This window comes from Theropithecus gelada, chromosome 3, assembly GCF_003255815.1.
Source record: "Theropithecus gelada isolate Dixy chromosome 3, Tgel_1.0, whole genome shotgun sequence".
In the NCBI taxonomy this organism is placed as follows: domain Eukaryota; kingdom Metazoa; phylum Chordata; class Mammalia; order Primates; family Cercopithecidae; genus Theropithecus; species Theropithecus gelada.
The window spans coordinates 113684258-113703054 of NC_037670.1; the positions used below are offsets into that span (position 1 = coordinate 113684258).

At 38.6% G+C, this 18797-nt stretch overlaps 1 protein-coding gene across 3 annotated transcripts in view; it reads right to left on the reverse strand.

The window, feature by feature from the left end:
* The window catches only part of CFAP69 (cilia and flagella associated protein 69), a 66741-nt gene extending 48279 nt beyond the window's left edge, over window positions 1-18462 (reverse strand). For all 3 annotated transcript variants that reach the window (XM_025379533.1, XM_025379534.1, XM_025379532.1), the window contains exons 1-4: window positions 18092-18462; window positions 8175-8234; window positions 5490-5555; window positions 1245-1354 (exon numbers count right to left, since the gene is read on the reverse strand). In XM_025379533.1, coding sequence (XP_025235318.1) covers window positions 1245-1354; window positions 5490-5555; window positions 8175-8234; window positions 18092-18211 — 356 coding nt within the window. In that variant the 5' untranslated portion in view covers window positions 18212-18462. The remainder of the gene's footprint in view (window positions 1-1244; window positions 1355-5489; window positions 5556-8174; window positions 8235-18091) is intronic.
* Between the last annotated feature and the right edge of the window lie 335 nt (window positions 18463-18797).

An 18797-nucleotide genomic window follows, 5' to 3' on the forward strand; every position in this document is an offset into this window, starting at 1 on the left:
AAGTGAGGGTGAGGCGTAGAGAAGTTATCTAGACATAAGCTGAAATTAGAAAAGTAGAAAAAATTAACAATGTGAATAATTATGAAATATGAGGGAAAATGAAGACTGCAGCTATACAATTAAACATTCAGTCACAAGTTTTCATAGAGAATGAACTTTGTGCAGAGCTCTGTAGGAGCATAGACATTGAAAGTAATGCTTATAAACTTGGTATTCTAGGACTTGCAAAGCCTTGAGATTTAAAAGTTTTACATTACATAATCATATATCAATATAATAATAATTTCCAATCTGTTCCTTGAAAACACCAGAGCAACCATTTATTTTTCATTGTCCCTATCTATTAAAAAGCAAGGCATGGTATAGGCATTCAATATATTATTTTGGTTATTTTATTCAGATATCAAAAAAATAAATTTAAGTGGTTACAAACATTTTAAATATTGCTGCTAAATCTAAAAGTGAGAGTTAGAACCTACCATGTATGCATAATTCCATTAAACCTTTCAATTATTTATATATTATTTGTATATTAAAGTAAATAATTGCTATCTAAAAAGTTAAATTGGTAGAAAGGTTCAGAAGCTAAAATTGTCAGAAAGGTTTATTCCTCCCTACTACATTACATTAAGCAACTAAAAATGGATATTTTAATATATACCTAGATTAGCCACCATGTGGCACCAAGGGAGCACCATATATTCAGTTCCCAGAGCTTGTTAAAGAACCAACAGTAGAAAGAATAAGGCACGTTAATTTTACAATTCTTACCTCTAACTTACATTTTAAAAATATATATCAAATGTAATTGATGATATTTTATTCTTCACTCAAATTTCAAAAATCAGATAAAACATGACATATAACCTAATATATCTTTGAGACCCAAATTTTCTAAAGACAGAGAAAAAAACTAGACTGAAACTACAAGCATATCCATAAGTTCACTCAAGAAAATACTATAATTCCTTGGTTACATCTAATATTCATCATTTACTTCAGAGTAACGAATTACAAGACAGCATTTCAATATACTTAGAATTTAATCTCTTGTGGTTAGCAGCCTCAGACCACAGCAAACCGATTACCTGAAATACCAACTGCTGGAATCAAGTGATGAACTGAAGTTTTCTTGAATTCTGTAGCAATATGCTACACTATAATGCATAGTATGTTTGTGATACAAGAAACATAACAACACATTCCATGTTAATGCAAAATAAAGTTAAAGAAAGATAACTTACCTACACAGTTTTATGATATCATATGCAGATTCTACAAAACGAGGCTGGTTTTTTATCTTTCCTGCACACAGATTCAGAATTTTAAATATCTGTGCTAAATCCCTTAATGGCTGTAATATTTTTAGTTAAGAAATAAAATTAATAAAATTAAGATTCTTTATTAACATATTCTTTATAGTATTTCTGTGAAGAAAGTCTATAGAATTCCAACTATTTTGCCAAATGTGGTAGATACTGTTTTAATTTTTCTTATTTTGAAATCTAAAAAAGGAAATTTAGAACCATATTAAAAAAAAAAAAAACATTTCATTTTTGCCTCAGAAAAACATCTACTCAAAATTGTTTTCCTCTCACAACTTTAGAATTGGATTACCAACTGCTACAACACACATTCAGTTGATCAATAACTTCCCACTGGCAATGAGTAATAGCACATTGGAAACATTAACTTATTGATTAGGGTCAATTATACCCTTCATCTTCACCCCCAACCCCCACCCACACAAACATATGCTGTCTCAGAATAAGCAACCCAAACCTTACTTTACTCTACTATTTTATTAATATTAAACTGAGATGCATTTTCCTGTGTTTAAGGCTTAAATTGGTTAGGATTTTATCTGAAACTAATATGAAAGCAAAATATAGCCTTTCTAGATCTTTAAACAAAAGCATCTTTTATTTTATCTATTAAAAAATCCTGCTGGCTGGGTGTGGTGGCTCATGCCTGTAATCCCAGCACTTTGGGAGGCCGAGGCAGGCGGATCACGAGGTCAGGAGTTCAAGACCAGTCTGACCAACATGGTGAAACCCCGTCTCTACTAAAAATACAAAAATTCGCTGGGCGTGGTGGTGCATACCTATAATCCCAGCTATTCAGGAGGCTGAGGCAGGAGAATCGCTTGAACCCAGGAGGCGGAGGTTGCAGTGAGCTGAGATCGCACCATTGCACTGAAGCCTGAGTGACACAGTGAGAGTCTGTCTCAAAAAAAAAAAAAAAAAAAAAAAAAAAAAAAAAAAAATCCTATTGGCACATAAACACATTTCATTGATTTTGTTTTATAGCTAAGAAATTATGGTAGATGTGACTTACACTTCTTGGTTGAATCTTATTACTTCTAGCCTTTTTCTAGGACCTTTTAGGAAAAGATGGGAGAGCAGGGTACACTGGAAATAGAAAGCTCTGTTAACTTCCTACAGAAGTGACCAAGATACTTCTCCAACTTTGCTAAGTTTTACAATTTACATAGCCAGCCTATGAAAGGGAATCAGAAATAGAGCCCATTGCCACCAACGGTTTACATGAAGAAAAAAAAAAATGGAGGTGTTGAGGTACAAGGTTAAAATAGGAAAAGAAATCACCTGCTAGTAGACATTTTCAGCTACCAGTAAATAGGGCTTGATATACACAAGCCCTAAGACTGAACAGGTCCAAATAAAACCAAGAATAAAATATAATAAAAGATTTAGATAAAATTATAAGAAACATTTTTCTGAATGGAAGTCTTAAGAGGTTTTGAACTAGAACGAGCTAATATTAGAGCTTGATAACTTTTTTTTCTTTTTTTTAGAGATGGGGTCTCACTCAGTCACCCATACCCAGGTTGGAGTGCAGTGGAGCAAACATAGCTCACTGCAGCCTCAAATTTCTGGGCTCAAATGACCCTTCCACCTCAGCCTCAGCCTCTGGAGAAGATACAACTACAAGTGTGAATCACCATACATGGCTATTTTTTTCTGTAGAGGTGGGGTCTTGCTATGTTGCCCAGGCTGGTTTTAAACTCCTGGCCTCAAATGATCCTCCTGCCCCAGACTCCTAAGGTGCTGAGATTACAGGCATGAGCCACAATGCATGGGCTTAATAACTTCTTTAGACCAAGTCAGACAACTCTTCAAGATCATTTTCGGGGGTGTCCAGTCTTTTGGCTTCCCTGGCCCACACTGGAAGAAGAAGAATTCTCTTGGGTCACACATAAAATACTCAAACACTAATGATAGCTGATGAGCTAAAAAAAATTGTCACAAAAAATCTCATCATGTTTTAATGAAGTTTACAAATTTGTGTTGGGCCGCATTTAAAGCCATCCTGGGCAGCATGCAACCCATAGGCTGAGGGTTGGACAAGCTTGATTTAGATGAATACTATTCAAAGTGTGGTCCATGGACCACTGTCAGTTCTGGAAGTGTATTTACCAGTCTGTGACAAAATGAATACAGAAAGCGAGAGTGGGCATATAAAAACTTTTATAACAATCTAATACTTGTGGGATACTTCTATTGTATTTTACAATAGCATATATATGTAAATGTTAAAAAAAAATGGCCAGCTGCAGTGGCTCACACCAGTAATCCCAGCACTTTGGGAGGCCGAGGCGAGAGGATTGTTTGAGCTCAGGAATTCGAGACCAACCTGTACAACACAATGAGACTTCACAAAAAAATAAAAATTAACCGGGCATGGTGGGTGCATTCCTGTAGTCCCAGTTACTTGGGAGGCTGAGGTAGGAGGGTCGCTGAAGCCCAGGAGTTTGAAGTTGCAGCGAGCTATGACTGCACCACTGTACTCCAGTCTGGGCAGCTAAGGCTGGATGGAGACTCTGTTTCAAAAACAAAGAAACAAACAAACCCCCCAAAACAAAACACAACCCAACAACAAACTGATTCTTATCCACAGGTAGTATTTGTTTGTTTGTTTGTTTTTGAGACAGGGTCTCACTCAGTTGCCCACACTGGAGTATAGTGTCACAGTCTTAAATCACTGTAACCTTGAATTCCTGGGTTTCAGCAATCCTCCTGCCTCAGCCTCCCCAGTAGCTAGCACACACCACCACACCTGGTTATTTGTTTTTTTGTAGAGGCAGGGTCTTGGTATGTTGACCAGTCTGGTCTTGAACTCCTAGCCTCAAGCAATCCTCCTGTCTTGGCCTCCCAAACTGCTGGGATTATAGGTGTAAGCCATCACACCCGGCTTTTATGTACAGATAGTTTTAAGACACACTGGTTTTCATGTATTCTGATCAGGGTGGTATACTTAATAGGGATAGTATATTTATATAATATTTTACAGATTATCAAGCACTTGCATGTACATGATCTCATCTAATCTTCCTAACAACCTCATGAGCTTCTATTACTTTACAAGGATGAAGAAGTTAAGAAGCTTATCAAAGGTACAACTGCCCATGTAAATTATAGAAACAATGACTTTAACTTGGCCCTCTAACTACATCCATTGTCTTTCTGAATCTACAAAAACTGGTATTATCCACAGTTACTTGTGTTACATTGTTTCTTCAATTTTATTTACATTCTCTGATACAAAATACAGTTTTGTAAAGAACATAAAACCTTAGATATTCTCTGTGGTAGACAGAATAATGGCCTCTCCAGTTTTTCTGTGGTAGACAGATTAATGGCCTTCCCCAAGATGTCCATGTCCTAATTCCCGGAACCTGTAACTATGTTACATAGCAAAGGCACTTTTCACATATGATTAAGAATTTTGAGATAAGAAAATTATACTAGATTATCCAGGTGGGCCCACCGTAATCACAGGGATCCTCATAAAGGAAAGAGGGAGGAAGGGAGGGTCAGAGAGAGAAGATGATGTGATGACAGGAACAGAGGTGAGAGTGATGCCAGTGAGGGGAAGAGGGCATGAGGCAAGGAATGTAGGCAGCCTCCAGAAGCTGGGGCAGGCAAGGAAATGATTCTTCTCTAGAGTCTTAAGCCCTGCCAACATCTTGACTTTAGTCCAGTGAGGCTGATTTTGGACTTCTAACCTCCAAAACTGTAAGATAATAACTTTATGTTGTTTTAAGCCATCAAATTTGTGGTAATTTGTTACAACAGCAATAGAAAACTAATACATTTTCTTTTTTTTTTTTGAGACGGAGACTCCCTCTGCCACCCAGGCTGGAGTGCAGTGGCCGGATCTCAGCTCACTGCAAGCTCCGCCTCCCAGGTTTACGCCATTCTCCTGCCTCAGCCTCCCGAGTAGCTGGGACTACAGGCGCCCGCCACCACGCCCGGCTAGTTTTTTGTATTTTTAGTAGAGACGAGGTTTCACTGTGTTAGCCAGGATGGTCTCGATCTCCTGACCTCGTGATCCGCCTGTCTCGGCCTCCCAAAGTGCTGGGATTACAGGCTTGAGCCACCGCGCCTGGCCAACTAATACATTTTCTAATAGAAATTCTCTTGTTTCAGAATAAATGAAATGAACATACATACAAACATAAAGGATACAAGTCCATTCTGAAAACATTGTACCAGTTTCTTGACAAATTTAAGTTGTTTTTCTTCTAAGCCATCCTAAAACAAATGACCTATTTTAGTTCTTTTGTGCTATTAAATCTGTTGAGATTTTAAAAAATTCTTCAACATAAAAAGTAGACACTTTAAAATTATCAAGTAATTCTTAAGTTACTATATTATAATGTAAGTGTTAAAAAATGTTTTCTGAAACAGTGAAGGTAAAAATAAACTATCAGAACTATTGTATGATCTAGCAATCTCGCTACTGGGTATTTATCCAAAGGAAAGGAAATCAGTATATCAATGAGATACCTACAGTCCCATGTTTATTGCAGCACTACTCACAATAGCAAAGATATGGAATCAACTTAAGTGTCCATCAATGGATGAATGCATAAAGAAAATATGGTCCATGTATACAATGGAATGCTATTAAGCCATAAAAAAGAATGAAATCCTGTCATTTGTAGCAGCATGGATGGAACTACAAGATATTAAGTGAAATAAGCCAGGTTTAGAAAGACAAATATCACACATTTTCACTCATGTGCGGAAGCTAAAAAGTTGTTCTCATGGAGATACAGACTAGAATGATAATTACAAAGGTAGGAAGACTGTGGTAGCGAATATTTGTTAGCAAAGTAGAGTGACTAAAGTTAACAATAATGTATTGTATATTTTAAACTAGCTAGAAGAGGGGATTTGAAATGCTCCCAACATAGAAATGATAAATGCTAGAGGTGGTAGATATCCTAAATACTCTGACTTGATCATTATACATTTTATGCATGTAACAAAATATCACATTTTATTATCATAACATCATAAACATTTACAGACATTATGTATCAAAAATAAACTATCATTTAAATTTGATTAGGAAATTGGGAATCAAAATTACATTAATATAAAAGCAGTAATTGTTTCCAGAGATAATATTAACAACAGCTGAAGTACATTGAATATTTTTTCTATGGCATGTACCACATGGGCACCATATATACATATCACTTCATTAATTTCCAAAATGACCCTATTAGGAAGATACTACTATGATCTCTGTTTTCCAGAATAGGAAACACAAGCTGAAACATTTTAAAGTAATGTGTCCAAAATACACAGCTAAAAAGTGGTGGTGTTAGAAGTCAAATTTGGAAAGCTGTCTGTAGAAATTGTATTTTTAACCTCTAAAATATGCTCAGTGTTCTGTGCAAGCCAAACATCTTAAGTCAATTAAAAATGAAAATAAGCAAGCAAAACTTCTACACAGTGGTTTCCATGACTGAATTCTGTCTGTCCTTTTAATCTTAAATGTTCCTGAAAAGCTGTGATATTGTCTATACTTTTTCTCTGTAGCCTTATTAAACAGCTAATAGGCACTCTATGTAGTTGTTGTTTTTTAAGGAAATGTAGATATAGTTACAATAAAAATACTTTTCACAACAATGATAGCCAGCAAAAGATAAATTATTCCAATAGTCATTTTTTCTCCTTTCTATGTAAAAAAACAGAGAATAAAAAATGTGAAAACAGTGACCAAATTTTTGTGACTCCTATTCATGGGACATTGTTTTCTTTTGATAGGCTATACTATGCTCAACCCATTTTCTTCTTTTAAAATTTTTTTTTAATTGTAATTTAAGTTCTGGGATACACATGAAGAATGTGAAGGTTTGTTACATAGGTATACACGTGCCATGTGGTTTGCTGCACCCATCAACTCATCATCTACATTAGGTATTTTTCCTAACGCTATCCCTCCCCTAGTCCCCCATCCCCTGACAGGCCCTGGTGTGTGATGTTCACCTCCCTGTGTCCATGTGTTCTCATTGTTCACCTCCCACTTATGAGTGAGAACATGCGGGTGTTTGGTTTCCTGTTCCTGTGTTAGTTTGCTGAGAATGATGGTTTCCAGCTTCATCCATGTCCCTGGAAAGGACAGGAACTCATCCTTTTTTATGGCTCCATAGTATTCCATGGTGTATATGTGCCACATTTTCTTTATCCAGTCTATCATTGATGGACATTTGGGGTCAAATCATTTTCTGTTTACTAACAATATGTATTCCTTTTTGGAAATCACCACATAAGTTCCTAGTGTGTGCTGGCTTTTAGGCATTCAGTCGATTCTTGATAACATCAGGTGACATATGAGCATGTGTGCATATACATTTGTTATCTTTTCTCTCAATGCCTACTTTCCCAATTTTGAGTCTTGTGTCTAAAATAACTTAATTTCCATTATATCCTATATACGATTGTTCTCAAAATAAATTATCTATGTGTACATGCTTGTGTGTATCTATCCTGATTTCATAATTAGTACACCACAGTACCTTGTTTTCTACCATTCCCCTCCTCCAATCCTACTAGGTAACAAGCACTTAACAAAGGCTAGATGATCCTTTCTCTACTCTTAGGATTCCTTCTGGTACAGCCACCATGGGTTTGTCCATCTCATAAAAGCAAATCTACTCTCTTCCTCCAGTCTCCCCACTTCATTAAATATATTTATACTAAATTTAAACAGTCCTTGAATATAAGATATGTACTATTTAAAATGTTTTCAACAAAAGGAGATAAATGAGACTTACATTTGAAGGGATATATGTTACCTTTCAGGGAAACAGTTTGTAAGTAATGCAGCGGAGTAATTTTCTCTCAAAGCTTACTCACTTTATCAGTCTCTTCAAGGAGTTTGATGACACGATTAAGGTCCATAGGCTTGAAAACACCCTAAAAAACACACAACTCTTACTATTCTATATCATCTTCTATATCAATAAGTCATACCTAACACACTAATTTATATGATACTTTCCCTTGGTAACTTAAAAAACGTTTTATGACACTAAGATAGTAAGGGGAGAATGAAAAGTAGATGAAAACTTACAGGAATAAATAGATTTTTGAGGAAAAAAAACCCTCCTGAATTCTAGTATTTCATATAATCTTGACGTTTTAAAATTTCATCAGCCCTGAAGGGTCCAAGAAAATATTTAGAATAATAGTACTTCCATATGTTGAGAAATAAAATTATCTTGTACTTGTATACACATTACACTAAGTTTGCCTATGCAGATACATGGTAAGAGCAGCTTCTAAACTACAGGTAGGAGATTGCTTTTCTCAACTAGGTATCCCCTTATCTCAGTTAGTGCCAGCATTCTTCCAGTCATCCACATTTAAAAAAAACAGGAACTTCCAAGTTCTACAGATTTTACATCTTAAATATTTCTTGAGCCTGTTTCATCTTACTGATTTATTCAATTCTTAGCTCTTACTTAATTTCAGGTGGTTCCTGCTGTTCTCTCTGACTCCACTCTTGCACTCTTCAACACCATCTTCTATTCTACCATCAGAACAATAAAACTCAAATCTGAACATGACCCATCTAAACTATTCAATGACTCCCCATTAATGCCTCTCACATCTCCTCTGTTTTCACTCATGTTGTTACATTCCTATTCCTCTCCTTGGTTAATTCCCACAGGTCCTTCAAGATGAAGCTCAGATATTACCTTCCCAAAGGATGAAAAAGTGCTAGAAAAATGCTGTGCTCTCATAGCACCCTAAGTTTATATCCATTAAAATTACCATTGCATTGTTCTGACAGGGTCTACATGTTCGTTCCCCAACACTCCCTGCCCCAAATTTCTCTTAAGAGCAAAAATTTTTGCTTTCAGGCACTCCCAGAATCCAACACTGGGCCTGACATATAATATTGTTAGTTGCTTAATAAATACTTGGAAAATGCAACCAAGAAGAGGCTATATTATAATAAAGTTATTCATTGGTAAACGGGGAAGGAAATGGGTACTATCATCCAAAATTTAAGTAGTAGACCCCGAGCACCCAAAGCAATCCTGAGCAAAAAGAAAAGAGCTGGAGGCACCACACTACCTGACTTCAAAATATACTGCAAAACTATAGTAACCAACACAGCATGGTACTGGCATAAAACCAGATACACAGGATAATGGAACAGAACAGAGAACCCAGAAATAAGTCCCTGCATTGACAGCCAAATCATTTTCGACAAAGGTACCAAGAACATACAGTGGGGAAAGAACAGTTTCTTCAATAAATGGTGTTGGGAAAACTGGATAGACATATACAGAAGCATGAAAGTAGACTCCTATGTCTCACCAAACAAAAAAATCAAATCAAAATGGATTAAAGACTTAAATATAAGACCCTAAACTATGAAGTCACTGGAATAAAACATTGGGGAAACACTTTAGGACACTGGTCTAGGCACAGGTTTTTCTGGGTAGGACCTCAAAAGTGCAGGCCACAAAAGCAAAAATAGACAAACAGGATTACACCAAGCTAAAAAGTGTACCCACAGGAAAGGAAACAGTTAATAGAGTGAAGAGACAACCTAAAATATGGGAGAAAATATTTGCAATCTATCCATCTGACAAGGGATTAATAACAAGAATATACAAGGAACACAAACAACTCAATAGCAAAACAAGGCTGGCCGCGGTGGCTCACGCCTGCAATCCCAGCACCTTGGGAGGCAGAGGTGGGTGGATCACCTGAGGTCAGGAGTTCGAGACCAGTCTAACAAACATGGTGAAACCCTGTCTCTACTAAAAATACAAAAAAAATTAGCCGGGTGTGATGGCGGGCATCTGTAATCCCAGATACTCGGGAGGCTGAGGCAGAAGAATTGCTTAAACCTGGGAGGTGGAGGTTGAAGTGAGCCAAGATTGCGTCACTGCACTCCAGCCTGGGTGACAGAGTGAGACTCCATCTCAAAAAACAAACAAACAAACAAATACAAATAGCAAAACAAAACAAAAAACCCCAACAACAACAAAAAAGAAATGATCCGATCAAAGGTAAAGTATGATGATACAGAGATCTACAAATTCTAAGTGTGGTTTTGACTATATTTCTCTTGGGGGTTAATGCCTTGCTACCTGACATTTTATTCTTAATTCAGTGTTATGTCACAGTGCTTACCCCCATTACAGGAGTTAAGCTCTCCCAGTTTCCTTTGTATCCTCTGTCCTGCTTTCACGCTTACTTCTACTTTAAAATAAATGTTTGAAAAGATGATGTAATGATTATATAAAAGATATACAAAAGGGAAAAAATCCTACTTATTCCTATCATGTAGTAAATGACATCTATTTTTATTTTTATATATTTTGTTTTTCCTTACATGCATAAGTATTTCACATAATTTCACTTCGTTAATACCATGGCAGCTTCTGAGTTTTCAATCTGCAATACATACTTTTCCATACTTCTACATAATCGTTATTACATTGTCTTAGTTTTAGTATTTCCTTGCCCTTAAAAATTACAAATTCATATATTCTGATCTTAAGACATTTCTCTCAAAAACAGTTAAAAAAATTAATCCTAACTGAGATGTCATGGCATCAAAAACAATTTGTAATGAAACATACTAACTTTAAGTCTGTGGAGTGTCTGAATGAGCTCATTTACTCAAAATTATATTGATTTTTATTTATTTTTGACACGGAGTCTTACTCTGTTGCCCAGGCTGGAGTGCAGTGGTGCAGTCACGGCTCACTGCATATCCCAACCTCCCTGGGTTCAGGTAATCTTTCCACCTCAGCCTCCTGGGTGGAGGAGCTGGGACTGCAGAGGCACATCAGCCCACACTTCGCTAATTTTTTTTTTTTTTTTTAGAGATAGAGTGTCGCCATGTTGCCCAGGCTGTTCTGGAATGCCTGGGCTCAAGCCATGTGCCAGCCTCAGCCTCCCAAAGTTTTGAAATTACAGGCATGAGCCAACATGCCCAGCCATTTTTACTTTTAAAAATAATTTTAAAAAGGATTTACTAAATACTAATCTATACCTGGTCTTATGTTACCATTAAAAATTGTTAAATATTACTGTTAAATAGTTAAATTTACTGTTACCAAAAATTTTGGTAAATAGACTTCTGCCTTTTAAGATTTGGGGATTTGGCAGTGATATCCACCACTACACCTCAGCTGTCTTTTTTCTTTTCCTCCTACACTCTCAAATTATACATACACGGTAACACACACACACACACACACACACACACATAGTGGGTTTTTCTTTTCTGGTTTTCTGAAATATTTGCTTAGAGGGTTAGACTAGGATATTGGAATGAAATGTCAATGCAGGAATATATATATATATATATATATATTTAAGACTAATCAAGGGAAGTAGTGGGAATGGAGAAGGAAGAAATCTGTAACTGGTTGTAATCAATTAGCTGTAAACAGCACTGCACTTGGGCCAGCCCAATGCAGGATTTTCTTTCTAATGTTTGTGTGTATTTTCATATTTTTTTCTCCAAATGACCAGGTATAATTTTTAAAAGAACAGGGAGTAGTAAAGATTAAAGCATAGATTCCTCTTAGATTTATCTTGCATTACCCATTTGATGTTACTCTAGGTTTTACCTGCTTGGCAGATTTTTAAAGATTTCTCTCTCTCCCTCTAGCTTCCCTAGACTTTTCCTCCTTCTATAACTATTTATTAGTAGTTTTTTGTTGTTGTTGTTTCAGGAATTGTGCGAGGTGTGGGGAATAACAATGTCCTCATCTCATGCAGCTATTGGTCTGGCATGGGATTTTACAGAAGGATTTGTATGTAACACAAGAATCTTAAAAAGCCATTGAACGGTTTGGGACTGAACATGTAAACAAAACTGGTCAGACTATATGTGACAAAATAACTCTGGCTGACAACCTCTGCAGCAATTGACTCAGAAAAGTCAGGATTTGGTCAATGACTGACAGCTTTCCTGGTTTTTGTTCCTCTGTTTCCAACTTAAGACCAACCAGAGAAAGCCAAATATGCCTTCCAATTCAATCACAGAGGATACCCTGCTTCTAGCTAGCCCACCTCCAGGTTTCCCATGTCAGCAACCTACAATTAGAGTAGACCTGAAGTCTCCCCCACATCTTTTTTTTGTTGTTGTTCCACTTTAAAGCTTTCCAGGCTGCATTGGAGTCTTTGCCAAAAAGTGAGAGTGGCTGACTCCCACCCTATAGCAACTGCTGAATAAACAGTCTCTGTTTATCGTGGTAGTCTTCATTTATTTCCACAATATTTAACCAGAAGAATTTAATTATGAAAAGATCATCTTGTATGCTGTGTGAGACTGAACTGGAGAAGACTGGGTTGGAGGTAGACTGTAACTTTGGGCCTTGAATAGGTAGCAGCAACTGGTATAAACAACATCAAATGGAATTAAAAACATCTAAAGAGGTAGATTCAGCAAGACCTAATGAGTGACTGGATGCAGTGGGAGAAAGAAGGGAAAAGCTGAAGATAATCCCTGGCTTGAGAAAGTATATAAATGATTTCACTATTTCCTGAGACAGGGAAAGCTGGAGGAAGAGGTTTGTGTTGGCGGTTGGAGATGAGAAAAATTTGGGGCAGAGGTTTCTGAATCATAGGCTTAACATGATAATTGAAGATTTGGGGTAAATGAGATCATACAAGCAGAGAGTAGAAACAAAACAGAACATACATATGTAAATATCAAAATACTGTCATCTTAAGATGTTTATGGAGAAATTGTAAAAGCATTCACAAAACCTTTTAAGATCAAAAGTTTAATAAATTGCTTTGAAGAAAATTAGACTTACTTCATTCAAATTATAGGATGAACTTATTTCCCACTTTACCCAGGGACATTTCAGAGGGGAGAAACCTGCTCATTTGATACTCAGTTACAGGGAAAGAGACTAACACTTATAGTGGTCCTTTTATATGTCTGGCATTTTTCATCTCAATTAATCTTCAAATCTGCCAAGTAAAGGTAGTACTATTATCCCTCTTAATGAAACTGAGGCCCTGGGACCTAACTTGTTAAAGCCACATAGCTATTAATAATAAATCGGCCAGCAGGTCTCTCTGATGTAGAAACTCTGGTTCTTTGTTCCTTAGTTCTGTGCCTGACTCCTCAATGGACAACCAAGGAGTCTCTCTCAATCTCTCTCTCTCTCTCTCTCAAGAGATGGGAGTCTCCCTATGTTTGCCCAGGCTGGCTTCGAATTCCTAGGCTCAAGCGATCTTCCTGCTTCAGCCTCTCAAGTAGCTGGCACTATAGACACATGCAACCAACTACACAGGTTATTTCTTGCAAAAACCCTATAAACAAGGCTAGATAATTTTAAGCACACAGTTCATGGAAGTATTACAGACAGTGACAGGATATGACATCGACTAAAAGATTCTCATAGGTTCTCAGAGGGAAAGCAAATTTGAGCAAGGAAGTTCAGGCATGATACCTATGCCAGTCAACTAATCACTATATTAATTGTTATTCAAAGTGGGAAATGAGGTCCTCCAACTACCTGCTTGAGCATCACCTGGAAACCTGTTAGAAAAGCGGAGTACTGGGGTTCATCTAAGACCGACAGAATCAGAATCCACATTTTAATAAGATCCCCATGTGCTCCATATGCACATTAAAGTTTGAGAAGCACTGCTCTAAAGGGGGTTGGGATTCTTTAGAATGAGGGGAACAACATTAAATAGAAAATAAAGGGTAACCAATTAGATATCTTGTGATTTCAACATATGATTAAGGTGAATTTCACTGCCAATCCCATCACTCTCCAAGGGATGAAGCACTTGTTAAACCACATTACCTCTACCTTCCTGTAGGAAGCCAGACACACATAAACACTGGGATTAATACTAGAAAAACAATCTGAGAACTATCTTCCTATTTGGTAGGTTTTGATACCCAGTGTATTAGTCTGTTTTCACACTGCTATAAAGACACACCCGAGGCTGGGTAATTTATAAAGGAAAGAGGTTTAATTGACTCACAGTTCCACCTGGCTAGGGAGGCCTCAGGAAAAACAATCATGGTGGAAGGCAAAGGGGAAGCAAAGACCTTTACAGGTGGCAGGAAAGACAGAGAGAGAGAGAGTAAAGAGGAAGAGCCCCTTATAAAACCATCAGATCTCCTGAGAACTCACTATCACAAGAACAGCATGGGGGAAATCACACCTATGATCCAGTCACCTCCCACCAGGTCCCTCCCTCAACACCTGGGGATTACAATTTGAGATGAGATTTGGGTGGGGACACAAAGCCAAACCGTATCACCCTGTAAATATCATCTGAATTTATTTAATAATTTAATAAAGCTGTTATGACAAGAGTCATTAATAATAACAGAAAGTTGCCTTTTGTGGGGCACTTGGAATGCATGTGCTGGGCACTGTGCTAAATGCCTTACAAATACTTTAATTCTCACAATAATTCAATGAGGTAGGCATTTCTAAAAATATCTTTTACAGATGAGGAAACAGACACAGAAAGCGCAAGCAATGTGTCCTAAGTTCCTCACAATTAGAAAATGGCCACCAAAATTCTGGTACTATTTTATTGTTTCGAAACTGGAAAAATATGATAAATCACTTTAAAAAAGAAGACGCTGGAATCACTACAGTAGGGATTATCAAAATTTTTATAGAGAGAAAATGTGAAGATAGAATGCTTACATAGAATATGTCGATGAGAAATTCACAACATGGAACAAAAATAACAATTCAAAATCCCAGATTCCTAAACTATTGTTTCCCTGTTTACTAATAACTTTACTCATAACCTATATTTACATTTTCCATAATGCCATCAAAAAACATTTCAAAGTTACTAAAGTTAGAAAAATCTAATACTCTAGGAATACCATTTGTAGTAGCTTAGATAGAATTTATAAGAGCTATTGCCTTTTACGAAAGTTATTTTTGTGAAAGATGCAGGAAAAAAGTACCACTTAATGCAGAAGTAAATCATACACACGGAAAAATCAGCAAAATAACCCGTACATTTTACCTGCTGCCTTAGGCAGTAATATTCAAGCCTATTTCCTTAATTATATAAACTAAGGTTAGGGTAACTGAAAGGTTCAATTTAGGTCTGTAATAAAGAAAATGATACAAAACAGCTATCAAAAGCCTAGGTAGCCAAAGTAGCATTTCTATATTAGGAAATCCAGCTGCAACTGAGAAACATCTCTGAAGGGATAAAGTGAGCAGACTAAAATCTGCATTAAAGCAAATAAGATGTCAGGGGCATCCAGTCTCACTCTCACATCCTGGAAGCCAGTGGGTACAATCAGAATTCTAGAGAATCCCTTAGCTTTAAGGCCCAAATAATTTTAGGAGCTCTAGTTCCCTGGATAAAGGATGATGTTGATAACTGCTTGTTTTCAATATATAGGTCACTGTATAAGTTCTCTATATTATTATATAAGTTTGCTATATATATTATCTCTTTTTTTTGTTTGTTTTGTTTTGTTTTTTGAGACGGAGTCTCACTCTCTTGCCAGGCTGGAGTGCAGTGGCGCAATCTTGGCTCACTTCAACCTCTGCCTCCCATGTTCAAGTGATTCTTCTGCCTCAGCCTCCCCAGTAGCTGGGACTACAGGCGTGCGTTACCCTGCCCATCTAATTTTTGTATTTTTAGTAGAGACAGGGTTTCACCATGTTGGCCAGGATGGTCTTGATCTCCTGACCTCGTGATCCGCCCTCCCCGGCCTCCCAAAGTGCTGAGATTACAGGCGTGAGCCACCGTGCCCGGCCTATATATATTATTTCATTTAATCTTTACAATGGACATGAGTACTATCATTATCTCCATTTGATAGAAAGGTTAAGATACTTGCCTTTGGTCACATAGCTGGTAAGTGATGATCTGACAATGAACTGAAGTAGATGTGATACTCTCACCTTTAGCCACTAGGATATACTGTCTCGAAAGCACACACAGGCAGAAGAGAAGTTTGCAAATGTGCAGTGGTTGAAAAAAACTGGAAACAGTTCCGAGGATCTTTCCTAAACTGGCCTAAGGCAGAGGTCTAAAAGGTTATCATTTTTTCATTCTAGGGTCTCTAGACTCCCATTCCATGAGTAAAGAAACTGAGTAACTCAGTTAACTTCTCATGAACTTAGGGTTCTCGTTTGTAAAAACAACCACAGGCAAAAAACAAGAAGGCTGAGGATCACTAAGATTTCTCCCAGCTTTAAAAAGTTCCTCTTCTAATTCTCCTCAGTACTTCGAAAATGTTACTACTCCTAGAATTAGTTATTAACAAGTCGGAAACATGAATTAATGCAAATTGATTGATTTCTTCTTGGAAGAGAATCCTAGGCCCTGGAAAGAGCCATAGTAATGAAAGAAAAGAAAGAAAATTAAAAAGGGGAGAAAATGCATACACATATACACAAGTATACTTGCTTTATTTGGTATGTTTTGGACTATTTTGGCAATGGCTTTTAAAAAGTATTTCTCCTTAAAAAAAAAAAAAAAAAAAAGAGCTACTCTTGCTTGCCTTGTAGAGCATTGCCCAATTTTTCTTGGAGCAAGTAAAGGAAGACTGAGAGCCATCAGTTATCAAATTCACATACTTCTCAGTTTTGCCCGGTGCCTGGGAGTATGGCTGTACTGTTGATCTTTCTTGCAGTCCAGGGAGTGGAGAGCTATTGTTCCTCAAAATTCTCTCTGCCCAGATGGGAATAGGTCAACAAAATGGATTAGGCAAATTCCCCTAACACCTATTTCTCCTCATGCAAAGTGCTGTTGCTCCGCAGGTTACTGCGTAAATGTCAGACCTCAGAGAGCTCAACTCTATTCCCATGGTAGAAGAGGTCCCCAGTCAACTGACCACTCCCAAGGAACTCTACAAGGTTCCAAGATGTGAACGCAAGAGACAGGGTTCCTGACGCAGCCTGAGACTTGAGGAGCCTCAACAGGAATTCCCACAGTGGCCCCACACCATTAGTGTGAGGCAGTACAGGGTTCCTCCAGGAATTCGCGGCTTTTAAGGCACGATCAAGGCTCTCTGGGGGAACAATGGAATCCTAGTAGGATACAAACAACTTGGGGTTTCTAAACACCTCCGCCTCGAATGGAGATCCAAGGCCCTCAAGTGGAATTTCTCAACAGATCAACTTGCAAGAGTGAATTTTGTATTCATAACAAAAGCAAACCCAAAACCAAATACAGTACAAGCACAATAAAACAAATCAACTCTATTCTCTCCCAGTTCTCTCCGACCCGACCTATAACAACCAGCTTCCAATTTCAAATTTTAAAAATGCTTAATTTCTAATTTTAACAGCGTTTTCCTCCCCTCTGGGTGCAGGCTTTAGTCGCAGCAAATTTAAGCATGGGAAAATTTACACCTATATCAAGAACATCACTGGATAACAGGAATCTACATATTAAAAAGTTCAGTGCAAACTGATCAGGTCATCAAATCAGATTTTGCTAAGAATGATTCCTTTCCTCCCAGAAGTTCTGTGACCACTTTTCGAAGAAGTGCGGCAAAGCCCCGCTTAGTTTGCTGGGACCCTCCAGGAGGACCACACAGCGCTGGTCCCCGGACAGGATGGTTGACAACAACCAGCCCCTCACAACCGGTGCAGTTCGCAGGGGGTGGGGGATCGGGATTAGCTCTGCGCTTGGAATCTCCATCCCGCGGCTTTCCCCATTTTCACTCCTGTCCCCAATTCCGTCCTTGCCACCCCCAGGTCTGGACCCCGTCTCGAGACCTCATCCCCACCCCCTCCACCTCTGAAAGCCCAGACACCTGCTCATACCTGCGCCTCATTGTCCTCCGTCACCACCCCAACCACCGGGATTTGACTGGAACTGCTAGACTTGTTCCTGATGCCGGATTCCCGGGCCTCGGCAGTCGCCGCGGCTTCCTCTGTCCACATGGCCGGTGGCGGCGGGGTGGAGAGTTGGGGGATCTTCCTGTCCTACAGCGCGCCAGCAGCCGCTGGGCCCAAAGAGGCCCCGCCACTGAGAAGGGAAGGCAGCCTGAGAGTCGCTAGAGTCGCGAAAGGTCCCAAAATTCCGCCAGGGGCCTAGGCCACCGCCATACAGTCCGCTTAGCGCCGCGGCTGCCCCTCAGCAGTCGCAGGCGTCTGATCTCCGGCCGGTTGTTAACACAAGCCAGCGCGTTGCTAGGGGGCGGGGCCAGAGGCTACGGACAGCCGGAGAGCCAAACCACCTCAAAGCCTAATTGCACTCCGCTCCTGGCAGGGCGAATTTGCAGGGTTGCGGTAAGGAGCCTGCAGGAGGCACCTTGGTAGGCAGCGGGGAGTGGTGCCTTAGGCGCCCAGTGTGTTTCGGTCTTGATAGTCTTGCTTCAAACAGGCATGAGTGGGTGGAGGGGTGAGGGATGTCTATGGCATACCTTAGGCGTGATACGATGGACGGATAGTGTTGAAAGCGTTTCTCTCACCCCAGGGAAATGACCAGTTTTGCTTACATTCCCCAGCTTTTGTCTGTACTTTAGTG